Source organism: Pituophis catenifer, unplaced genomic scaffold (assembly GCF_029215685.1).
Source record: "Pituophis catenifer annectens isolate HBS135680 unplaced genomic scaffold, rPitCat1.0.hap2 SCAF_1, whole genome shotgun sequence".
Classification (NCBI taxonomy): Eukaryota; Metazoa; Chordata; class Lepidosauria; order Squamata; family Colubridae; genus Pituophis; species Pituophis catenifer.
The window spans coordinates 117,271,132-117,298,195 of NW_027256881.1; the positions used below are offsets into that span (position 1 = coordinate 117,271,132).

At 37.4% G+C, this 27,064-nt stretch overlaps 1 protein-coding gene across 5 annotated transcripts in view; it reads right to left on the bottom strand.

Moving 5' to 3' along the window:
* Nucleotides 1–7,228: 7,228 nt before the first annotated feature.
* Nucleotides 7,229–27,064, bottom strand: part of KCNQ5 (potassium voltage-gated channel subfamily Q member 5) — a 319,360-nt gene continuing 299,524 nt past the window's right edge. For 4 of the 5 annotated variants that reach the window (XM_070954515.1, XM_070954504.1, XM_070954510.1 and 1 more), the window contains 4 exons: nucleotides 12,119–12,227; nucleotides 10,092–10,223; nucleotides 8,796–8,922; nucleotides 7,229–8,179 (listed from right to left, as the gene is read on the bottom strand). In XM_070954515.1, coding sequence (XP_070810616.1) covers nucleotides 7,229–8,179; nucleotides 8,796–8,922; nucleotides 10,092–10,223; nucleotides 12,119–12,227 — 1,319 coding nt within the window. The remainder of the gene's footprint in view (nucleotides 8,180–8,795; nucleotides 8,923–10,091; nucleotides 10,224–12,118; nucleotides 12,228–27,064) is intronic. The other variant, XM_070954523.1, reaches the window with a different exon arrangement.

Here is a 27,064-nt window from a genome sequence, read left to right on the forward strand (position 1 = left end):
GTTGTTAAGTGAATCTGGCTTCTCCATTGAACTTTGCTTGTCAGAAGATCATAAAAGGCGATCACATGACCTCGGGACACTGCAACTGTCATAAATATGAACCAATTGCCAATCATCTGAATTTTGATCACATGACCATGGGGATGCTGCAAAAACGGTCATAAGTTACATTTTTCAGTGCCATTGTAACTTTGAATGGTCACTAAATGAACTTGTGTTTCTAGCGTTTGGGCGAGGGGAAACAGTAGTGTTCAGAACAAGTCAACTGGATGCAAAAAACAAAAAAACTGGATGGTCATTAGTTGGTAACAAACAGATGCATAAATCATTTTTTGTTATTGCCTGGCACACATCCATATCATTCAAACACATGAATTTAGGCTTTGCTACTATTTCTTAAAGATAACACAATTCATTAATCATAATATTTAAAATCAATTTTATTAACAATAATATGGACATTTTTTCATGTAATTACAATGAACATTGTATTTTATTGTAATGGTTGAAGCCATTCTAACATCAGTGGAAATATCCTGTATATTTTATCATTGTTAGACAAACAATCGCTTTCATTGCTCTGTTTGGGCCAGGCCTGCACTTTATGGCATTACTGGTAGCTTTTTGCTTATGGAAATAAATACAAATTTAAATGGTTGGAAACTTTGTAAATACTCTTGAACAATTAAAAAAGTTACAGCAATCTTGATGTAATCAATCAGAATCCTATTAAAATATTTATCAGTGAGATAGTAGAGCAGAAATAAAATTAATCCCCTATTCCAAACATCTGCCTTATTTGGCTTCTTTGGCAGTTTCTTGATTGGAATATTGTTTATTTGATTGTTGGTCTGATGTTAATCTTTGAGATAATCTATGCTGATCTGGGGGTTGATTGCTGGTGGAGAGGTGCTTGGATCTTTTTGTTACCTTTTTGGCTGGTTGATTATCTCTATAGATGTTGTTAATGACTATGTGTTTATTGATGGCCGATTTGTCAGAATGCTAGGCTTTTAGAAATTCCACGGTGTTTTTGGACTTGGCTTGGTCTAGGATGGTCACATTTTCCCAACTGAAAGTATGATTAAATCTGTCTATATGTTGTGAAATTAAAAAAAATTCATCATGGCTTCTGACACTAGTTGGTGTTCATGGATGCATTTTGCCATTCTTCTGTGTGTTTGTCTTACATAGTGGTTGTTGCAGTCATTACATTGTATGTTGTAGATGAGTCCTGTTTTTTCTTCTAGGATTGCTGGGTCTTTTGGTTTGTTTAAGATGTTTTGAAGGGATTTAATTGTCTTGGGTGCTATGCTGATACCAGATGGTTGTAGTAGTCTGTTTCTGAGATATTCTTGGTGTAATTCTTTTTAGGGTTTGTGTTAGTTGTGCTGTATTGGGTTGAATGGTCAGGGATTTTCTGATAAAGTTGCATGGATGTCCATTTTGCTGTAATGATGCACTGTTTTCTTTTTCTACTGTTCTGGCTTGCGTGCCTTTGGGTTCGTCTAAATAAAGTCCTTACACAGCTTTCCTTGTGGGAGATTGGGTTGTTGCTTTGGTAGTAGAACACCTGGTTGGTATGGGTGGTTTTTCTGTAAACCTGTGTTTCTAGTTTGCCATTGTGGTCTCTGCTGATCAGAATGTCCAGGAAGTTGTTTTCTTCTTTAGTAAAGAGAAGATTCCTTTTAAGATGTTATTGAAGGTTCTGTGGTTCTTTCTAGAAGCTTTGCACTCTAAGGAATTAGCCATCAATAGACAGATAGACATTAACAACATCCATGCAAAAGAGATAATCCACCATCCCAAAAAGGGAACAGAAAAGACCCAAGCAGCTCTCCACCAGCAATCAGCACCCAGATTAGCATAGATTAACTCCAAGGTTAACATCAGACCAATAATCAAGAAACTGCCAAAGAAGCCAACAATAAACAGCCTGACCAAAACCACCACCACCAGAATATAAACTGGTGGCTTGCCACTCCTTCCTAGGAGGAATGATGTTACCTAATTTGGGTAATGAAACATCTGCAAGAAAACAAGCAAGCTCAGAGAGCACCAAGGACCCCTAATTTCAACTCTGAGCTACAAATATTCTCCTTTATTGGTCTTTTTGCTTAATTACCACATTTTATTGTAATGTCTCAGCAAGAACAATTCAGCTGGTTGTCATTCTACATATTTGTCTACAATGTACACCCTATGAAGTAAGTCCTGTTTAACTCACTGTTGCTCAAATAGAAGAAAAAGGGCTTCAGCTTTCTTTATTCTTTTACTTACATATTTTCTTTGTCTCCTAAATTCTACATTTTTCAGCGTTTTGTAAAAAAAAGTTTATTCCCTTTATCCCTGTTTGGTATTCTGTACATTAATGTTCAGAGTCAATGTGACATATGTGACATAAGTATTAATTTTCCTCAGGAAATAATTGGAATACCAACATTTTCAGATTAAAGATACGATTAGCAAAAATAATAGTTTTAACTTTTATACTTTAAAGGGGCACAAGTCTTTATGTTGAGGAAACAAATAGGAATATTTATTTAGGACTAAGGCTGAGTCCAGATATAGCACATTTTAAGAGAAAATAATTTGCCTAGTCACAGAAGACAGTTAAATGTCTGTCACGCTATTTAATGACAGCAGTCGATTTATGTAATGTTGTATACATAAACAGTTGACCAGTGTTAGTAAAAGTGTATCATCTTTGCCTTATAATGGAAAATGCTATTCATATTTAAATAAAAATCTAGAACAGAAGAAAATAAATATTTGTAAGGATGTAATAAAAAACTATTCGATTCCCTCTTCAAGCAAGGAATGCTAACTTGTAAAAGGTATATGGAAAAGACCTTGGAAGAATGGGCCAAGGAACACTGCCTACAGAATGATCAGATGAGAGGCAGCATAGTCTGCAACTGGATAATGGGTTATGCAAGAGGCTCAGAAGAGATTCTCCCTAGTTTCTTGCTGCAAAGGAGACGAAGGGAGAATTGCACTTTTAAGACTTGCTGAAGACTCTGCTAATGTTGCTTTATAATATAGTAGAATTAGCATCATCTGGTCCTGCATCCTGTCTGGTCTACCTAGTAAAGCTGAAAGATACATTCAGTAAAATTAAAAGATGTGTATACAACAAGGATGTAGAATTTCCTCACCAGGCCTCCAGACTCACCCTGAATAATTCAGGGCCAGTTTATTCTGCACTGCAGAGTGGTGCACTTCCTTACAGCTAGCAGTCAGCCTCTGGAAGTGGTTTGGATTGATTAAGACCCCTATTTTTGATATATATTGTAATCTCCAAGTTGTTTTTAAAGGTTAGATTTTTCCCATTTTATAGCTTCGTATGCAGCAATGCATTGTAAGATAAACTGTAAAGCTCTTAGAATATTAGTGGAAATACTGACTTTGTTCCCCACTTTATCCCTAACTTGCACATTTATTGTAGTCAGTAATATTCAGCAAGAAAAGAGAACATTCCTCGGCAGAAAGGGGCATAACAAGGGGCTCAGTGAAGATTTAAATAAGGATTTTTGTTAAACTTTGATTTTGTTATTTCTGGCAGGAGAAAAGATTTCAACATTATTATATTTCCAACTACGTATAAGAATTCCAGCCTGAGGATACAATCGGAAATATTATTCTCCTATTCAGGTTAAAATTTACATATATTCATTAAAAAAAACTTCAGCAGTATTAAAAAAAAAACATGTTTTTTTTGGGAACATTATCTGTAAAAATCTTCCCGTGAACAAGGGGCTGGGGTAATAGAAATGCTAGCTGTAAGTTTGTAAAGATATTCCTGATTGATGTCTCTTGAAGAGCCATTCAGTTTCAAAGACAGCATTATAATTAACGTTATGAAGACTCAACCTTGTCTTTTAATTAAGGCAACAATAGCAGAAAATCACCAAACTACAAACTACTTTGCTGACACTGGAAATGGAGCACTGTTTGAATGCTGGTGTCCATGCAGATATACTGTATGGCAAGCTAATTCTCTCAATTGTATTTTTAGAAAGGGAAATGTCTGACTGAATGGGTTGCTTGCCTTGTTCCTTGGCATTAGCTGTTCTGATAAGCTCTCATTAATGATAATGTAGGCTAATACACATAAAGCATAAAAAGGCACTATAAAACATTGAAAGAGGGAAGGGCCATATTTTTAACTATCTTTGGCAGGACACCCAGCACATAAACCCCTATTTGGAAGTAGTTTTGGTAGATTTGCCAGATTTGAGAAGGGAATGAGTTACTGTAGGTTCAAGTTTCACAGGGGAGGAGGGGCAGAGACTGTTCATCCCTATAAACAGCCATATAACAGGTAGTCCTTGACTTACAACCATTCATTTAGTGACTCTTCAGAGTTACAATAGCACTGAAAAAAGTGACTTACAACTGATATTCGCACTTACAACCATTGTAGCAGGGGTGGATTCTAAAATTTTTTACTACCGGTTCTGTGGGCGTGGCTTATTTTGTGGGCATGGCTTGGTGGGGGGGGTAATGTGACTGAGTGGGCATGGCCAGCTTTTTTTTTTAACTTTTAAAAGCATTTTTTCTACAATCTTAAGAGGTTGCAGAAAAAAAATGCTTTTAAAAGCCTCTGACGATCCCAGCTGAGCCGCGCGATCATCAGAGGATTTTTTTTTACTTTTAAAAGCATTTTTTCGGCCAAAGAAGTTGTAGAAAAAATGTTTTTAAAAATAAATTTTAAAAAAAGCCTCTGATGAGGTGGGCGGGGTAAGCGAGCGGCGACCGGTTTGGGGGCGTGGCCAGCCAATGTTATTACCGGTTCTCCAAACTACTACAAATTTTTACTACCGGTTCTTGCGAACCAGGAACAACCCACCACTGCATTGTAGTATCCCCCACTGGCCATTTTTCAAAATTTTAGTGCTTGGCAACCTACATGTATTCATGACCGTTGCAATATCCTGTGGTCATGTGATCACCATTTACAATCTTCCTAATTGTTTTCCAATAAGCAAAATAATGGGGGAAACTGGACTCTTAAATGACTGTATAATTAACAACTGTAGCAGAAAAGGTCATAAAAACTGAGTGCAATCTTTTAACAACCACCTTTCATGCAACAGAAATTGTAGATGTAAGTCAAGGACTACTTGTATACAATTCACCAATGTCCTTCTTTCATTTAGTATGGCAGCTAGAGTAGACAGAAGCAATTGAAAAAGGACAGCTTAGTTCAGAGGCATTTAGGAACTGTTTCTACTATAAATGTTGCGGAATATGCTGCCACCATCAACTTTCAAGACTGAAATGATAAAATAAAATAGTCTGTGAGGAATGAAAGACTGTCCATGTGCTTCAAGACCTTCCCCTGGAAATTATCCCAGTATGAGCTTTGACCAAACCAAAACTCGAATAGCATTCATCATCTTTATATGAAGGCAATAGTACAAACACTTTACAATTTATGAGTACTTTCACAGAATAAGATTGTTAACATCCAGACAGTTTATCTATATAAAAAGAGGCAGAAATTAATGGAGTAAACAGTTCGATTTTGCAGCACAATCTGCAGCATTTAATCATGATTAAGACTCTTGTGATATTTTGATGTATAACTTCACTTTCAGAGCAGGACTGACTCAAGACACTGAGCTAATAGCACTCCAGTCTATGGAATGCCTCTGGAATTGAGAGAATATCAAGCAGAAGATATCTTGCTCATGACATACTTTGGGCATGTGTGTGAATGTCAATAATGAATACAGTAGCAAATTTGGCTATCAGTAGGGAAGAACAATTAGAACACCACTGGGCTCTTAAAATAATTCAGTGGCAACACAAAGCTATGAAATTGCAATTTGGTTTAGTATTGTTTCCTGGTATTTGTCAGGAGTAAAAGGAGAGTTTGGAAGAAGAACAAAAATCTTCTGCTAGTTCAAAGTTGTATCACAGATTAGTACAGATTGGATTTGGGAAGAGATCCCTAGAAATATATTTGGAGGAGGCACTAGTTTTTAATTTCTTATACTAAACCCAAACCAGACTTTCAGCTCTTGTCAATACATACCTGACAGGTAATGTTCAGCACCATCAGATCAGTTGGATTACCAGACCTTTTTTTATGAGGGGAGAGATAAAGTCTTTAATTTATAAGGTTTTGCGTCCCTTTTCCATGTTCTTTAGGCCTCATTTGATCCTGCACATGTTCATTTTTAAACAAATTATTTTTTTATCTAATCTTGTAATTATAATTGTATTATTACAATTATAATTATTTAATACAATTATAATTGTATTATAATTACTATTTCCTTTTTTAAATACCATTTTTCTTTTATCTCCTCATTTCATCCATTACTTTCTCTTTTTGCTAACTTCCCTTATGCTATCATTCAGCCATAGAAAATAATTTAAATAATAATTACATTCAAGGAAGCATCTATTTCTTGCAGAATTTCTGGCAGATAGTTAAGATTCACAAGGAGATCATCTATGAATTTAGTTAAGTTAGAGAGAAAATTTCACTCTGAAGATCAACCAGGATGATTTGGAATTTTGAACAGTTCATAGAAGGACACGGTAAGGAAGGAGGAGGAGGAGGAGGAGTACCGTAGTAGTAGTAGTAGTAGTAGTAGTAGTAGTAGTAGTAGTAGTAATAATAATTCAGTCATAAAAACCTAAAAAAGTGCTGTGCAAAATATTTTGATTCAATCCTGTACCTACACCTTCAAGTGAATATAGAAATCAAAATTCTTCTAAAATAGCTGAATAATTTTAGCTTGTAACTAGCAGCCATTTCTAATCTCATACTGTGGGTTTTTCTTAGTAGCAGCTGCAAATATTATGTTCTCCGTCCTCCTTGTAAACATAGGTATGATCTAATTCAGGTCATAAATAGATTTAATTTTAACCAGTATCAAAATTACTTTCCTATTATTTGAAATTTACTTATGAGCTGTAGAAACTCAATGGTTTCCAAATGTTTAATAAAACTAACATGAATTTCGTTGGTAACTCATTTATACCTGCTGTACTAAATGAAAATGCCAGTGTACTGCAGGTATAAATTAGAATATTTTTCCATCATCTACACATGCATTTACATGCAACTAAAATATATGGACTCATACAAGTGCCTTTCTTCCGGACTAATTTATTTTTTAAAAAAATAATTAAAGGGTTGTCAAAATGTCCATGCCTTGATATGTATGATTGAAAGGATTACTTAGCCTTGAACAAAACCAACAAAATGTTATTTAAGTTTGACATGAGGAAGGCTGAGAACCTCTGTGCTGTCTCCTGGCTTGCAAATACTTTGAGATGATCTTGACATTCCAGTCCTTAGAGAGTCAGTAGAGAGAGTTGTTTCCACTAATGGGTGGGTAATGGCTTCAAAAGTTTCATTTTCTCTCTCTATTTCCAAATCTTCATCAGTTATAAATAATTTTGATTCCCTCCATTTGCTATATAGTTCTTGGCTACTTCTTGAACTACTGGTATCGCTTCCAGAGATCTGTAGATTCAGTTCTTCAGCTGTTGACTGTATAAGGTTTTGTACCGACAGTGATTTTCCTATATCCATTTGTACCATTGGTTTCACAGAGACTAGAGGTTCACTCTCTGTGTCAAGGCTTTTTCTCCATGAAAGATCCTTTGTCACACTGGACTGTGCACTTTGTCCATTATCCTTTGAAGCAACAAGGCAAGTGGTGACATCAGAAGTATTTTCCTGTGTGTTAACAGGAATAAAATTAATAGGCTCCAGCCTCTTGATATGCTTTACTGATGAAAAGGGGGGTATCTGTAATGTAGTGGGTGCTGTTGGTTTAGATGTCTGGTTTATTTGGTTTAGTGCATTATTAGTGGACAGAGTTACGGATCCATCGCTTGGCACCTGTGTGGCTTGACTATGCATAGTTGGACTAAAGGCATAGTAAGCTTGAGTGTTGAATTCATTTGGTGTCAATATAAGCTGTAGGCCACATGGCATGTTGACACTGGCTGATCTGGAAACAGATCCACTAGTCTGAGCAGAATTAGACAAATCTTTACTATCTACAGGACTCTGATAACCAGAGGTTTGATCACATTCAAAAGGCGGCATTTGAAACGAAGCTAAAGTCAATGCAGACACAGATCCTTTCTTCAAGACCTGTTGATAAATATCTAGTAATGAATCTAATTTTGATTCAATAGATTGGACCTAGAGATAGAAGAAGAAAAAATTATTTAGGATCGTTGATGTTCATAAACATCATCCCATTAAAATAACATTTGTAACCTACAGTACATATTTCATCATGTATGATATAGTGATATGCATATCACTATATGCAAATATATATATATATATATATATATATATATATATATATATATATATATATATATATATATATATTTGCATAACAAAATAATATATTGCAAAGAAAAATTTGAATTTTGTTCAATCATTACATGATTTTTTTTGCAAAAGATAATTTTTATGAAAAATACATGGTTCAAGTTGTCATTTATTCCAACCAACCCCTAATAAATTATACTAAAATCATGCAAATTCATGACATACTTCTATGTATTATGTAAAATATGAATTGCAGCCATCCAGATTTATTCTGTGTATATTTCATAATAATAGTACAATGATAAAATTGTGCAAAATGCCACTGACATTTTGGAGTTCACTAAAATAATTTTGTACAGTCATATTATTGTATGAAAAAATGGAAATGAGCTAGCAAATATTAACAATGAATTTTATTCCTAAAATTGTTGTTCAGTAATATAAGGAAGCCTCATGCTCTTTTAAGTTGCATTACCTGTTTTTCCACCTTGACTACACGCCCTAACATGCTGAGGTCATCAGTTGTCTCATTCTCTACAGTATTTTTCTCTCGACTTTTTTTATCAGTGGTAATTTGTCCCCTTCCAAGAATCTGATCAACCCTGCAAGATAATTAAATATAGAAATATGCATAAAAGGCTTCAAAAGGCAATAATTTTGGGGCCTAAGTAAAATATATTTGTAATTATTGGGCAAATGTATACTTAGATTTTTATTTAGGGCAAACATGACTATTTTAATACTTTCCATTGTGGTCATTTCTAAATGTATGTATGTAATCTAAATAGTTTATCTAAATGTGACCAAGACTAAACATTTATTTGTTTCTGCTGCATACAATAGTCTGTTACAGATGAATTATTGATGTTGTCAGGATTTTTCTCTGAGTATGCTCAGAAGGAACTGTCAAAATCAACTTGCAGCTTTCCAGTGGTCAGAGTTGATAAAGGTTAATTATACTAAAAAAGTTTTAGTGGACATAAATCAGGTTGTAGGAAAGAAGGGCACACCAAGGAAAAAGAATAGAATAGACATAGAAATAGAAATGAAATGGAACGGAACGGAACGGAACGGAACGGAACGGAACAGAACAGAACAGAACAGAACAGAACAGAATTCTTTAGTGGCCAAGTATGATTGGACACACAATAAATTTGCCTCCAGGGCATACCCTCTCAAGTATACATACAAGCAACAAGTGATAAATCGTGATCATAATAATAAAATACAAACATCATAAATCATAAGATACAACACTCGGTGAAATCACAGAGTACTAAATAATCAATCAACATAAATCATAATAGATACTTAATAAAAGCAATAACATAAATCATGGGATACAAACAACAAAGTTATAGTCATAAGAACCTAAGGAACTAGGTAATAGGAAAGATGAGAAGGAAAATAGTAATAGTAACACGGCCCTACTAGGTGATTTGACATCCCAGGGCATAAGACAGTGTTGTGGGAATTAGTTGTTTAGCATAGTGATGGCATGGGAGAAAAACCGTCTTTATGCCTTGTGGTTGTTTTGGTGTGCAATGCCCTATAGCGTCATCTTGAGGGAAGAAGTTGAAACAATTTATGTCCAGGATGTTACGGCTCTCATGTCCTGGACATAAACAGAATGAAATATATGACTACTATATGAAAAATGAAATATGGAAAAAATCAAGTGTCTTCAAATATATGACTCAATTTATGTGATACCACAAAAGGATTTTACATGATGAGACTCCTTTATAAAAGGACTTTTTGGTCCTCTTACCGAGACTGAAGACTTTTAATTCTACACAGCATATCCAGGTGGCCTGCTGAATACTGTTCAATGACATCTTTGACATCATAGGGACGTAAAGTTTCTTTAAACTTCCTTTTGGCAACGTGAAATTTCATGATTCTATAGAAGCAATATTATCTCAAATCAGTAATTCATCTATCTTTTATACATTTAAAAAGCTGACAATAGTTCATTCTGATGGGGTTACATTCAAAATACCATACACACTGAACCAGATTTTAAATTGGTTAAGAATGCTAATTTTTCTTTGACTGACAACCATGCAAAAAGTATTTAAGATATTAACATCTGTAACTGCTTTGATAATTAATATGCCTGAGCAAACCCTCCAAATAGTTGGCAAGACCTTCCCAATTAACTTAATGAATTTTTCTATGAACATTCTTCCTTGAAGAATGAATGCAGTACTGCTATAGCATGAGAGAAAATCATGTAGAGATCTAAAAACTTCTATTCTTACTCATTTTAAATATATCTCAAACCATTCAACCAGATTCTGCAAGGGAAGCTGTGAGAGCCCTGGTCATAAGTCGTTTTTTTTTTTTCAGCATAAACTTCATATGATTGCTAAATGAATGGTTGTAAGCTTAGGACTACTTGTACCCTAATAGCTTCACTGATTACATTAGGCATACAAATTGTGAAATGTTACATCCAATCAAATACCTTGCTCCTGTATCCAATCTCACATATACTTTAATTTGCATAAATCTATTCAAAAGGACTATAATCCCTTCTCTCTTTGGGCCTGCCTTTGTCTCCAGCACTATCAAATAAGCCAACCCAAAGTGGCTTGACTCTAATGTTTTTACATGCATCATAATGCTCCTGAAATATTTGTTTGCTAAGATACAGGTAAAGGTTTCCCCTGTCCAGTCGTGTCTGACTCTAGAGGAGGTGTTTCTTAGCCAAGGGAGCCAGTATTGTCTGAAGACACTTCTGTGGTCATGTGGCTAGCATGACTATACAGTATGCCGAGATGCATGGAACACTGTTACCTTCCCACCGAAATGGTACCTATTTATCTACTCATGCATACTTTTGAATTGCTAGTGGATAGGAGCTCACCCCGTTGTGTGGTGCTTGGGTCTCGAACTGGGCTTTCAGCTTTTCAGCTGACAAGCTCCGTGTCTTTAACTGCTAAGCCATCGCTAAGATGTAAGTTTACTTATGGATTGAATTTCATATTAATCATTAATCATTACTCACATCCTTATTTAAACTACCAGAATTTTTATTTAATTACTTTTTGCCACTGATTTTTAAAACTATTCTAAAATAGAGTCCTTGAATATACCTCTCTAAAGCTTTCCCTTTTCAATTTCCACTCATTGAAATAAGAGCAATCTTGAAAGGCTTGGTTGCTTGATTCAGCTTAATAATCGTAGAAAAGGAAAAAGGAGGAAATCAGTCATGACATATATCTCCTCAAGCCTTTTACATTGAGTATAATTATATAAGTGCCTGTTTTATTGATCATGTAAGCAAGGTGAAATTAATTGATAGAACATCCACTATCTTAGCTAGTATAATGTACTGGGGTACATTAATTTTCCCATGGGAAATTGGGACCGTTGTGGAGAGCTGCCACTCAGTCCCGCATGCTGCACTGATACCCGCCCTTCCACTGCTGCCCTGCCTGATGCCACCATCACACCGATGGCCCACCACTGCTGCCACCCCACCAAGCCTTTGCTGTTGCCACTGGCCAGACAGGGATGTGGCTGGATATGGCCTGGGAAGTTGTAAAGTGCCCAGGTCTGATATATAGTAAATTCATTTATAGTAAATTTCCACATCAGTGAATAAGTGATGTTCAGTATATCATATAACCACATATTCTTAGCAATGGAAGGGAACTTAAAGGTCACGTCTTGTCCAACCCCATTCAGTTCTTTTGTTAATATTATGTGTTTCTGAAAAGTCTTACATGTAGTGTTAGACTATGCTAATGAGATCAACAGGAGTGCATCTTAAGAGTGCATTTTTCTTACCTGATAGCTCGGATAACTGTTTTAAGTGCTGGAGTTAGATCTTCTACTGATACATCACACTGACATCCTCTTTCATCATATAGGTCATCAGCACCAAGATTGGCCTCAGCTTCAAGAGAAAAAATTTACATAAACGGTATGTACAGCTACAGAATGCAGATCTATGTTAACAGAGCTAATAATTGCATCAGATGTATATGAAATACAGTAAGGGAAACTAAACTAATGTAATATGAAAGGGTTTCATTACAAACAATAAAGTTGCAGGGACAATCTAGGCATGAAGTCTTAGCCTATCAACCACCTGCAGCAGTGAGCGCCCCTCAGGCTCCAAGCCAAGTGGCGAAAAAGCAAGTTTTAATAATTTTCGAGACGGCCAAAAGGATGGGGGGCAGTTTTCACCTCCAGTGCAGTGTGTGCGAAAGGGCGGGATTGGAAGCACAGCGGAAAAGGCTCTTCTCCTTGACCCCCACCTGTTGGAATCCCTTAGCAGACAGGGTCTGTAGCAGGCCTTTTCCACTGGCTCAATTGGGGCAGGTTAGTCCCATTGGGGTGAGATGGCTCCTCAGATACCCTGGACTCAAGCCATATAGGTAAATATATTTTCAAAGATAAAGAACACCTTGAGTTGGACCCAGAAGCAAATTGGTAACCAATGCAGTTTGCACAACAATGGTGTTATAGAAACTGCTGCATTTTATATGAGCTGTAACTTCCGACTACTCTTTAAGGGTTGCTCCATGAAGAGCACATTGCAATAATCTAACCGGGAAATAAAAGGGCATAAGTGACTATGCACAGGTCCTTACAATCCATTAAGGGTGCAAATGGCAGACAAAACAAAGTTGCACAAAGGTCCTCCTGGCCATGACTGCCACCTGCTCTTAGAGCAGGAGTAGTGAGTGCATGATAACCCACAGGTTGCATTCTGGGTTTGTTTGGGGTATTGCAACCCCATCCAGAACTAAAGATGATAACTGGATCCTAAGGTCCTTTGCACCCAAAGCTACTTTGTCTTGCCAGGGTTCACCTGAAGCCTGTTGTTCCCCCCCATCCAGACCCCTATAGCCTCCAGGCATTGAAAAATGGCAGTCTTGCCTGGATCACGGGGCATGGAGGTATAAAGCTGTGTATGATCAGCATGCTGACATTCCATGTCATGATGTCAGATGATCTCATCCAACATTTTCATGTAGATGTTAAAAAGGTACAGAGACTGTAAGCCCTGTGGTACTCCACAAAGTAGTGGCCATGGGCTGGGCTGCTTGCTTCCTATCAACTGCGATTGGGCCTGGCCCTTGGAGAAAGGGATTGAACCAGCGCAATACTGGGCCACCCAGCCCCAAACCCCTTAGTCAGCTCAAAAGGATACTATGGTCAATGGCACTGAAAGCCGCTAAGAGGTTAAAGGAGATCAAGGATGGATGCACTACCCCCATCATGCTTTCATCAGAGATCATTTACAAGGGCAACCTATGATTGATTGATTGATTGATTGAATTGATTGATTGATTTATCATGTTTCTAAACTGCCCATATCCCTCAAGAGATGCTGTTTCTGTCCCATAACATGGCCTGAAACCTGACTGGAAGGGGTCCACACATAATCCATTTCATCCAGGACCTTCTGGAGCTACAATGCAACCACTTTTCCCACCAATTTCCCTACCTCATATATGTCACTTTTTAAAAAGGCTGAGATTTTTAAAATAATTTTTATTGAAGTGTAAAATTACAGGTAAGAAACTAATACAAAAGAGAACATAAACAAGAAAAATAGAAAGTGCAAAAGGGAAAAGGAGGGGAAGGGAAAATATATAAAAAGGGGAAAAAACATTTCCCTTAATCAAGATGAGTATAAATATTTATAAACTTAATACATTCTCTAATATTTCAACCAAAACTCTCTTCATCCTATAATCTCATCTTTTATCTATTGGCAATAAAACTTTGTCTTTCAATCTTAATAAACAAAAGTCCATTAAGAGCTACCAGAAATATCCATCCATCCATCCATCCATCTATTAAACATAATTATTTCCTTCACTTTACACAATACCATGTCATTTTCTCTAAAACTTTATTCCCATATTTCGTATCTATAAATAAATCTTTAAAATCTCATCATTCAAACTTAATCAAGAAAAATTCCATTAAGAGCTACTAGGGGAAAAAAACTAATTGAAAATATTAATATTTAATCCCTTCAAATGATGTCCCACAAATTAATTTCTTTTCATCTCCTCTCAATTATAATATCATAGTTTATCCCTTTGTCTAAAAATACAAAACTACCTTCTTCTTCTCATATCTTATCCATAAACAAATCTTTAAAGCCTCATCATTCAGTTCTAGTCAAGAAAAAAAACATTAAAAGCTTTTAGAAAAGAGAGGACGATACACAATTTAACCTTAATCAAAAAGGCCCACTTTGCACATACCAAAGCTGAAATTTTGAATGCCTGTGATGTTTTGCTGCATAATTACTGTATTGCATAATTAAGCAGCTTTTCAGGCCAGCAGGCACATTTGAAATGTTGAGGAAATGCTTGCGGGCAATTAAAACAAACTGGCTGTGATGCTGTGGAAAAGGTTTGTCTATTCATACAATGATTGCTATAATGGCACTCATGAAAAAACTATTTGACAGAATATGGATGAGGTGGTTCACTAGGTCCGGCTTCAGCCTCAGGAAGCTCTTTACTGCATGGTACCCAAGATTACCTTGTCTTTTTTTAAAGTATTTTTATTGCTCGTTAATAATAACACAAAAAGTAATAACAAAAAAAAGAATAAAAAAAATAAAAAAACCAAAAAGTGCTTTAACAAAAAGTGAAAGAAATGCGACAAAGAAATATATACCATATTTTTTGGAGTATAGGACTACCCCCAATCAGCTGTTCCCAGAGGTGAATTTTAGCAACAGGTTCCTTGGTTGTGAGCTCTGTGCCTTGCTTTTTTTTTTGCTTTTTTTCCTGCCTCTGAAACTCTTGAAACTCCATTTCAGAAAAAACTTTCTTCTCTGCCTCTGAAAGCCTCCGAAAAAGAGCTTCAGAAGAAAAGCCTCTGAAGCTCTGTTTGAGGGCTTGTTTTCTGAAGCTTCCTTTCTGATGCTTTTTTAGCTTCTGAAACCTCTGTTTGAGAAGCTGGGTGGGGCTACATTCAGAGTATAAGACACACCTAGATTTTCATTTTTTGGGGGAAAAAGGTGTGTCTTATACTCCGAAAAATACGGTATGTCATTATAATAAGAACAGTGCCATTCTATGTGTATTTGTCTAATGCAAATATTATTCAAATAAGTATATATTTCTAATATGTTTATATGACATATATGTTTAATACGTTTATATGTCTTTTTTTAATAAACTGTATTCCATATAAATGAGTATAATTTCATTATACTTGTCTGTACAAAGTCTAATGTCTATAGGCAATCCATTCATAGGTGACAAGTGCAATTGGATTCTTCAATCCATTAAATAAATGGAGCCATATATTTATCTTTTCAGTGCTGCGCTATCAATCTTTTGGCCATAGTAAGGACACAGAAAATCCAGTTACATCGTCCAATTGTCAAATTTCATGAACTATATGATTCAAAAGAATATCACCCTCTGAAAATTTTAGCTTTTGTCTACCTTTGTCTTCATTTTTGGCACTCAATACCCTTCCAAACAAAGCACTGGATTGCTATCCTCCAGTGTGTTTGAAGCTGAAGAAGCTTCTTGGATTAGAAGTGAAATGTCTTCAAAGAAAAAACCAGAAAGTCCAGTTGCCTTTTGAAAAAGCACCTTTGGGATAACCATGACCTGGATGACTGAGAATCTCTATAGACCTCCAGTGTATTTATTTTCTAAGATGCATGTGGCCTATGTAGGCATACAAATGGGTGATGTCTTAAGAGAAGACCTTGCTTTTGTAGCCAGACAGTATTTTGATTAAGGTTTTAAAATGTTTAAGTTTTAAAATCTAAAAATGTACCTTGAGAAGAAACAGGAAGCCTTGGGGCTAGGAAGACATATGACTGCAAGTACATCAATAACCAAGGGCAATAACACCTGCCTCTACTTATTGGAGTCCATATGCATGTACGGTACATACAGTACTTTTGCAACACCTTGAAACATACTTTTTGAATCATGATTTTTAGTTTGTAAGAACTGAGCTTTGTAATATGTGTTTGAATCTAGCATGTGTTTTTTATCAAGCATTCCGTGCTGTAAATAACACTCTAGCCTATATTCTTAGCACAAGTTATAAATACCGTACACATTTAAACAATGCTAACAGGAACAGTCAAAGTCAAAGGTGAGTAAGGCAGAATCTTAGCTAGTCATAATCAAGCTTGATGGCATTGCTAAATTCAGCTTAGTGTGAATTTCCATTCCACAATGATGGGCGCAACTGGAAGGGAATATATGAGCTCCCAATTCACTCTTAATAGCTTAGTGAATCATAACTTTTACGATTGTGTTTCAGCTGATTTTTGTTTTTGTAGCTTTTCCTAGGAAGCAGGATTGCTTGTTGTGATGCAGGGCTCAGACTGGCAAGGAAGTTGAGACAGAAGGGATATTTGCAACTTCTTTCAGCTCTACAACTCCATTCTGATTTGCCTAGGACAGGGGTGGGTTCTAAAATTTTTTACTACCGGTTCTGTGGGCGTGGCTTATTTTGTGGGTGTGGCTTGGTGGTCATGTGACAATTATTTAGGATTTAGCAGAGGTACTAGTCTACCAGGCTTTTAACTGCTTGCAGAGCTGTACCGATCTACCCATTTATTTTTGCAGGCACTGGTCTACTCATGTATTTTGGCAGGCACTGATCTACTCATGTATTTTGGCAGGCACTGATCTACTCATGTATTTTGGCAGGCACCGGTCTACTCATTTGTTTTCTTTTAACACTGATCAGCTGTAGGGCGGCCCTTTGAAGCCCCGCAGCAAGAGTTTAAACAGTTTTTTTTCCTCTAGCCATCAGCTGGGACTCAGGAGGCAGCAATAGATTGGGGGTGGTGCCAAATAAAAGGTAGGAATAATGCGGGGGGTGGGGGGTGGGGGGCAGAACCGGTTCGGTGATGTCATATCGTCACCACTACCGGCTCAGGGGAACCGGGCCGAACCGGGAGGAACCCACCACTGGCCTAGGAGCCCGCAACACTAGATACTGCTGTGAAATAGTTGAATGGCAAAGAAGCACAAAGTAGAAGAGCCAGGATCCTGGCAGAAATAATCTTCGTGGGAATCAGAGTCATGATACCAGGCATCTCAGGGAATAACTTGCTGGTGGGAGCTTTACAAGGCAGAAATTGAAGTGGTTTCTGAAAAATAAGACTCTTTCAGCCTCCTTTTATACACTTCGGAACCCAGAGAATGGCATAAGTAATTCTTTGGATCTAGTATTTGGTGGCATTGATTTACTGGCACTAGAACTTGGCTAGACAATTTCTAGGTCCTCACAACTCCTGAACTTCCAGAGGAGAGTGTGGCTTACAGCTATTTTATGTCTCCAGTCTCAATGATAAAAATTTGAAGTGACAATAATATAAACCAGTAGAAGGAAATGCAGTTCCTGTCCTCGAGTTTCATAAATATATTTTAATTATTTAATCCAATTGTCTTAACAAATGAGCAGTCTTTCACAATTTCTAAAGCATTTCCCTGTTATGACTCGGAAACTTTCATTAAAAAACATCAGCCTGTGCTGCTTACTAGATAATATGAGATTAGAGGTACTTATGATAAACCCTGGAGAATTCTAAAACTATCAAAAAATGGAGAATACTGAGCTCATTGAATTATCCCCTTTATATTTAATAACTTCTCTATGACTTTATATTTAATAACTTCTCTATGACTATGAATACCTTTATTTTATGTCTGGGATTTAGTACCCACTGTCAGAGTTCCTGCTATAAACTCTATTTGATGTTTCCTATAGCAATTACAAGGCTTCTGTAAGACATGGAAAATAGCTCTTGAATAGAATTTAGGAATTTTTCTACTTTTCCAATATATATATATTTAACATAATTTTATATGGTATGCATATACATAGTATATTTTTCATAATTATATACTCAGTAATGGTCAACACTGCATGATACAAAGTATCTTATGATAGCTTTTTCCAATGTGGTGCTTCCCAGATGCATGAAATTTCAGCTGTCATTAGGAATTATGGGGCCTGAAGTCCAATATATCTGGAGGCTGCAAGGTTGGAGAAAGCTTTCCTGCAGGTGAACATATTAAACCTGCCTAACTTAGTTTATGTATGCATTATTTATTTTCAGTAATATCTTTTGCAGTTTAATTTTGGCAATAATTTTGGAACTATTAATGTTCTTTCATTTCCTAATGCTGTCTTTTCAAAAGTATTGGTAGTCAAGAAATATCACTCTAGTCTAGATACAGAAATATTACTTTATCAATCTACTTGTTTGCTTTATGAGCGCTACCAGATGTTGGTATTAATCATGCACTGATTAAGATCTAAAACTTCATTTCCCTGTAAGCCCACTGCAGCTGCTGTATGTTGCTCTGTAAAAAGTTGCAGACAGGTGCTGCATTTATGTCCCCATGCACTCTGAAGCACTGCAGGGCCACAATATGTCAAATGTGTACTTGGGATGTCCTATTCCCAAATGAAAGGTGGTGCCGAGAGATATGCATGTTAAGTTGTATTATGGTTAGTGATTGATGGATGTACGATATGCCAGAAAGTTTTTCTTAGCTAAAGTAGATGTGTTAAGCCAGCGGTGGGTTTCACATTTTATTACCACAAGTTCGCTGCACGCATGTCTTCCGCGTATGTACCCAGTCTTCCGCGTGTGTGCTTTGCTCTCGTGTGCGCCTTCCGTGCATGTGCGCGGCCTGAAAAATGTGCCTAAATAGGACAGCATAGAGCTGGGGCGGGTGGGCAGGCCCACCCGCGATTTCCATTACTGAACCAGGTCCGCACTGGTCCGAACCAGTTGAATACCACCTCTGTGTTAAGCATGAATTTCTGCTTGGCTTTGAAGAGTATAACCTACCCTTTTTTCCCCTTTTTTTTTTTTTTTTCAGATGCCAAAAAAAGCCAATACAGTCTTAGGCTGCATTAAGAGAGGGATAGAATCAAGATGACATGAAGTTTTAGTACCACTTTATAATGCCTTGGTAGGATGACAGTTGGAATACTGCATCCAGTTTTGGTTGCCACGATATAAAAAAGATGTTCAGACTCTAGAAAGAGTTCGGAGAAGAACAAAGATGATTAAGGGACTGGAGGCTAAAACATATGAAGAACAGTTGTAGGAATTGGGTATGTCTAGTCTAATGAAAAGAAGAATTAGGGGTGAAATAATAGAAGTGTTCCAATATTTGAAGGGCTGCCACCAAGAAGAGGGGGTCAACCTATTCTCTAAAGCAGGCCTGTCAAACTGGCGGCCCAGAGGCCAGATGCATCACTTGCAGGCCACGCCCACCCCAGCTCCACAAAGGCAAAAAAGTTGTGATACGTCATGGTACGTCACATGACGCAATTGAGTTTGACACCTGTGCTCTAAAGCATCTGAAGACAGGACAAGAAGCAACAAATGGAAACTAATCAAGGAGAGAACCAACCTAGAAATAAGGAGAATTTTCCTGACAGTTAGAACCATTAATCAATGGAACAGCTTGCCTTCAGAAGTTGTGAGTGGTCCATCCCTGGAGGGGGGATGGTACTTTTTCAGATTAGAACATGTCAAAACAGACTGCCTGTAACTCATCACAAACAACCAATTGTTAGAAGTTAAATGCAGAACAAGCCACTTAGGCAGGTAGAGAAATTATGAGAAAGGGGGCAATGCCATCTGTCATATGAAGAAGTGGGATAAAAATAAATGAGAGGGATTATCTGAGAGACAAGATGTGATATCACACCGTAAGTTTTAGAAAAGGAGAGAGTGCCAAAAAAAAAAAAAAAAAGGGAGAAGAAAAACATGCTAGGTTTTGCCTCCTGGGAACAGACTGACCTGTTGGTTTCTACTTTTCTCACTATTCGTCTTTCATCCAATCTTTTCTCTGAAAGACTGACTGAGCACTGTATTAAGGGATTTTGCAACAGATGGTGAGAATGGATGGCAAGAGCATACAACATGAGTACAGTAGGAACATTTAAGAGGTTACCCCCCCGCTTCTCTTCTGCCCCTTTCTTTTCCCTAATCTGTGATGACAAACTGCATAAATTTTTGTGCCTATGTTAATCACCTGTCAAGATAAATTAAGTGACAGGAAAAAGCACACCTGATCTGATTTTTAGGCCTCCACCTTACAATTTATTCAAAGGGTATGAATGGATATAATCCGGATGTGTATGTGATATGGCAATACACGATGGAAAGTGAGACCGAGTAGGAGATAATTCAAGAAAAGTCAGAAAATCGGTAATCCCCATTCAGGGGCCAGAAGGCTACCAGGACCTCTGTGGCAGTGATAAATACAGTGGACATGATAGTAATGAGCAGATTACTCATGGAGTCCTTCCATGGTTAGGGATGTGCAGGTAGGAGCATGCTGTTATTTGCAAACAAATATTTTCTCCTCGCAAAGGACCTAGCCCAGGGGTGAAATCCAACAGGTTCTAACAGGTTCTGGAGAAACTGTAGCGGAAATTTTGAATAGTTTAGAGAACCGGCAAATACCACCTCTGGCTGGCCCCAGAGTGGGGTGGGAATGCAGATTTTGCAATATCCTTCCCCTGGAGTGGGGAGGGAATGGGGATTTTGCAATATCCTTCCCCTGCCATGCCCACCAAGCCACGCCCACAGAACCGATAGGGAAAAATTTTGAATTTCACCCCTGACCTAGCCACTTCCTTTCTAGCAGCTTTTGCATGCCTTAATTTGTCTCTGTACATTTCCCCATTTTTAGTAAACATTCTACCAAGAGTCACAAATTCATCTTCTTGCTCTGGTTTTATCACACCCATTATCATTTCCTCATCTCCATTGTCTCCTAAATACTAACATTTATAGCATTTGTTTTAGTTCAGGCTTTAGTTACCATTCCGATACAAATCTCCAAAATAGGCCTTCAAGCATTCATTCAACCCAAACTATTTCATATTTTTATATATTTGATATCTTATTCCATTTATCTGCTGGATGCTTGCTCTTTAGCACTCTTTATCTATGTTCAAATCAAATCAATTTTAATTTACATCAATTTCCTTCTGTATTTCCTTTGCCTATTTTAATCATAAGCATACTTTATTTTTTGACTACATTCTTCGCAAGTTCATTTTGGGTATATTGATAGCACCTTTTCCTCATCCTCACATTTATAGCAATCAGGTCCTTGTATACATTCCCCCCCCATTTCAACATTCCACCAAGCTTCATTTCAAACTTTCCGCAGCATAATTTTACATACTTCAATGGCATTTTCTAACATAATTACTTTCACATTGTTCCAAATAGGTTCCATAACCTTTCTTATTTTCTTTTTGCATTTATTCTTTAGAAAATTAATCAATATTCTAATCTTTTTTTTCCATGCAGGGCTCATATTTTCCCCTCCTACACTTTCCCTGTTTCTGTAACTTCCCTTAACTGTGTGCATGCTTCTGTTTGTATGAATAATATTATGTACTTTTGAATTTTACTAAAAGTTGGTCTGTCCTTCAGGCATTCTGTCAGTTATTCATGAGAAACAATAAAATCCATCATGGTTTTCAATTCATTATTTTGTTATGTGTACCCATGTATAGATAGATAGAGTTAAGCTTAAAGCATGCATTCAGAACGGAGCTTTTTCTAAGCAGATATTCATTAGTCATCATTGTCATTCATTCTTGGTGCTCCAAATAGCTGGCATATTTTTGCTGTTTCATTTAATCTCATCTCATTCCCACCCATTCATTCATGTCATCTCACAGAAGATTTTTTTCTCTTTCTCCTGAATTACATTCCTTCAGCATAAGGCACAGTTTTCCTGAAAGTCATCTCTGGGCTTCATTGTCACTTACACCCTGAAACATAATACAGTAGAACCTCTGGTCACGACCATAATTCGTTCCATAACTTTGGTCACAACCTGATTTGGTCGTGACCTGAACCTAATTTCCGATGATTGTTGGAAAGATATTTCCTAGCAGCGGGAGTGAAAGTCTCGTGCAGCCAATGGCACAGAAGGGGAAATTGGTTGCAGCCGGGTTTGATTGCCACCCGAGTATGTGTTTGTGACCAGATTCAAAAATTTTGTAAATTTTTTGGTCGGAACCCGATTTGGTTGTAGTCAGAAGCGTTTGTGACCAGAGGTTCTAATGTAAATATCTATCATCAAAGTAGAGATAATTTTATCTGCACCCATAGCAATATAGAACTTACCATACATACATTTTGATATACCTTTTACTATGAAACTGGATGACTTTGGGCCTGTCACTCTTTCTCAGCCCAACTCACCTCATAGGCTTGTTTTGAGGGGAAAAAGAGAGGAAGGTGTATTAGGCATATTTGCCACCTTGATTTACTTATAAAGTAATAAAGGCAGGATGAAAACAATATAATAAATAAATAAAATGTATTTATTAGATGTTATCTTGCCTCTATTACTTAATTTATTTTTTTTGAAAGGGTAAATGTAAAAGGATTTACTATGTACCTATTAGAACCAATAATCAAGAAGGTATTTATGTACTACCATATGCACTTTATTTTTTACCCCAATTAGTGCCTTCTTCCTGTGCTTTTGCTTATTCTGCTTTCTTTAATAAAGCATTTTTATTAAAAAATAAATAAGAAAGGTCTACATTGTTGTTTCCTGCTTGTTGGTTTGTGACTTTTCTAGGCTTCAGTAAGACAGCTTTCCTTCTACGATTCCTTGTTTATTTTTCCATAGTCTAGTCCTCAGCATGGAAACTACATGACTAACACTTAGAGCCAGAGTGCTCACTAGGATGTAGTGGAATTCACATTTATATGGTAATTTAGATATTTAGTAAAAGGCTTTCAACAAAAGTCAGAAGAGATTATCGTCCGCCTACATAATCCCTTTCCATTCTGTAATCCAGTTTTCTGGAAGCTATTCATCAAGAAGTGAGTGGGAGCATGTTGCACAGCATGATGTGACTACAGAGCAAAAAGGTTCTTAAGGAAAATCAATTTTTCTCTCCTGCTACTGATTCCATGTGTAAAAGAGAGGCTCTTTCTCAGACAAATATGAGCAATGAACCTTTCTGTGATGGAAACTAGTGGACACCCAAAATGCCTACAACATATGCCATTTAACTTGTATGAACGAGTTTGGTATGCCAAGTGTCTCTATACCAATATTCTGTTTTTTACTTAATAGTAAAAGGCAGATATAAAATTGTTCAGAACTTTCATCTTATAAATTGTCATAATTAAGATATACCGAGTAGAGAAACATCATAAATGTTAAGTGTTAGTCTGAAGAATACAGTTGCCTAACTGTCTAGTCCAGTGATGGCTAACCTTTTTGTCATTGTGCACCAAAAGCACGTGTGCATGCCTGCACCTATAATGCAATGCATGCGTGACCCCCCCTTTGAGCCCCCCTGTGCATGCGTGTGCGACACCCCCCCTGAGGCCCATTTTGGGCCTAGTAGGCCTCCCTGCAGCCTCCTGGGACCAAAAATGGACTGTGGGAGGGGACACGCTGCTCCCCTCACACTCCCCCTGCCTGTGCTTGTGTGATTGACCTCCCACCCCCCGCATGTATGCCCAGAGGACATGCATGTGTGTCTCCCAAATGTTCCCCGCCCCCCCCGGTGCATATGCGGCAGAAACCTGAAAATCAGCTGGCCAGCAGGAGGCGCATGCACATGCGAGGTGGAGCTGAGTTGAGCGACGGCTCGCATGCCCACAGAGAGAGCTCTGCGTGCCACCTGTGGCACACATGCCATAGGTTCACCATCACGGGTCTAATCTATGGAGACAGCATGAAGACTGAATGGAGCCTAGACCTGGGGGGTGGGGGAGAGAAATAACAGATATTGAGAGGAGATAATATACTGGGGAAGTTGGGGGAAGACTGGAACATTGCAATGGTGATGTACAATGGGAGTGGGAATGATGTTGCAGTGTCTTGTAGTGGTACTGTATTCTTGCCCTCTGCATACCCTTTCAGTGCCCAGTCATCGAGCTTTAGGTGGCCCTGAGCTCTGGATTCGTCTGCTGACTCCCAGCTCAGTCTCTAATAAGGCTCTTGGCTCTGTAAGGTAGAGCAGATGAAAAACCTAATGCCATGTATGTCAGCACTACACAACAGAATCTTCCAAGTCTGAATGGGCTTTCCTTCCCTTACTTTATATGAATTAGGGAGGGGTCTGTCTGAGATGTTTTCTCAAATTAGTTCCTTTGAAAGGGCTTAACCTCCACTTACCTGACTGTTGCCTTGGTAGAGGCTCTTCCTCCAGTTCTTCAAGGCCATGCCCTCTACAAATGCACACTTCATCTGTGATTTAATAATGGACAAGAGCACTGACCTTACACATGCATTACTGAGACTGAGTTAGGCACAGGGTGAATGTGTCCCCTGTCTAAAATATTACCATACAGGTTTTGAATATTGCATCGGCCATGTCCTTGGAGTAGAGGTGGCTGAGTGACTATGATTATCCCTGAGATTCTGGACATTTTCAAGGGCTCCATCAACCCTATGGAGTTGACTTCAATGATCTGTAATGAGTTTGACTTGGTTAGTCCTACAAAAGGGGACAGGGTCCTTGAGGTGGTTATATGGTTGATATATGGTAATTGGTCCCTCCTTGACTGGATAACAACACTGAGGCTAGTTCAGTTGATGTGTAGAGGGCAGCAATCTAGTCCTTGTTTGTGTGGTATGCAGAGGTGGGCTTCATATACTGTAGCAACCAGTTCGCCTAGCACCAGAAATGTGAGCGTGTGTGTGTGTGTGAGCACATCCGTGTGGTGTCATAAAACAGGGCAATTCGCTCACTCGCTCGTGCTGACCACACATGCTTGCAACATCAAACAACATGGCAATTCATGCACACGCGCCATCCACACATGCATGTGACATCACACAACACGGCAACTCGCTTGGTCGCTTATGCCATGTAATTTAATTATTTATTTTGTATAATTTTATAGCAATCGCACCTAGACTTTATAGCAATAGCACTTAGACTGCTTCATTGTGCTTTACAGCTATCTCTAAGCGGTTTACAGAGTCAGCATATTGCCCCCCAACAATCTGGGTCCTCATTTTATCAACGTTGGAAGGATGAGTCAACCTTGAGCCGGTCAGGATTGAACTCCTATATAGAATTGTTGCCTGGATCTACATTTATATGTATGTTTACACTGTAAATAAGTATTTATGTTCAAATTTAAAGATAAATATTGTGTAGTTCAGCTATTGTAAACTACACATTTTAAGACAAAATTGCTGCAAATATAAACTGTTCTGGTAGGGTTAAAATTGATGTGTGAAAGAGCTTTGCTTATGGATAAGGATGGGTGTGGGTGGGAAAGTTACTTACTTGAAAGTTTTATAAACAGTATTGATTTTCAGTGCTTGCCCAATTCTTTACTCTACCCTTTATTGGAAACTGAGCAATTCAGCAAACCTGCCAGCTGAGCAACTGAGGAAAGACCCAAACCAGCATAGGAAAAATAAATGCAAAGATACTGATCTACTGCTGGCCTATTTATTTTTTGCTATAGCTTAGTAAGTGTGAAAGAGGGTTAAGATTTGTAATTTTAATTTACCTATTCTGTATATATGTATAAATATATATACAAGTATTCTACATATATTTGCTCTCATGTCTTAACTTCTATGGTTTTTGTGGTGTGTTATGTATGTCAACAGAGGCATAGAGGAGGATAAGCAAAAGTCAAGATGTTTTCTTGTTATGGTGCAGTCAAAGCCCCACCCTTTAAAATAAATATTCCATATAAAAAGAATGGAGGTGGAGCTTCAATTATGTGGTTGTGGCCATTTTCTTGACTTTCCTGAACCACTTCCTCAGCAGAGCTGCCCTTGTTGTTAATCCAGAATTTTAGATGTACCCACTGGATCCAAAAGATTGGGGACACTGCATAATATAAAGAAACACACAATCATACTTTTTAAAAAGCCCTTTACCAGTATTTTGAACTAAAGAAACCTTGCAGTAGATGAGATTAAAGGACATCCGCCATGTCACTTTTAGCTAATAAGAAGCATTCGTCATCACTGCTACCACTTCAGGTGCCTCCCCAAATCATACTATATTTCAAACAGAATGAAATCCATTTGATTGTGTTGGATCATCCTCTAGAAATAGCCATTTCGCAAAGCCTCCTCTTTATTTACATTTGAAAGAAAGCTAAAATAAAAAAGCATGCTAAAGGACAACCTCCCGAAATAGAAAAGTAAAATTCCAACATGTCACCCGGGGGTATGTAGAATAGAAACACAAACATCCATATGCATTATTTCTGTTCAGAATACCAAGGATACAAAATTAAAAGTAATAAATTAAGAATTATCCTTTTAATCTAGTTTAAAGAGATGGAGACAAAATATGAGTAAAACAATTTTCTAAAAGACTCTTGAGGATCCTTTGCTGCTGTGTTTATTTGTTTAGCCAGTTCCATATCCCACACTTTTCAATACTTCTGAGCCAAAGGGAGACACATCTTAGTTTCCCAATGTTTTAATAGTAAATGTGGCCAACTAACAACACAAACTGAATTAATTTCTTGTGCTGTGTTTTTAAATATGTCCTGGAAAACAATGGATGACAGAGCCTCAAAAGAATTAATTACAAAAGACTGTAGTTTAAGTATTCCAGTTTCTTCAAAAATGTTCAGCTAGACTGGAGTAAGGAATGAAAAGGCCATGCCAACAGAGATAGTGATATGTTTTTATAGTCCTTTCAAAACAATCTAGAAAGAAGTTGATTATTACAAAAAGGTTGAGATGTTGGACTTCTACAGATTATTTT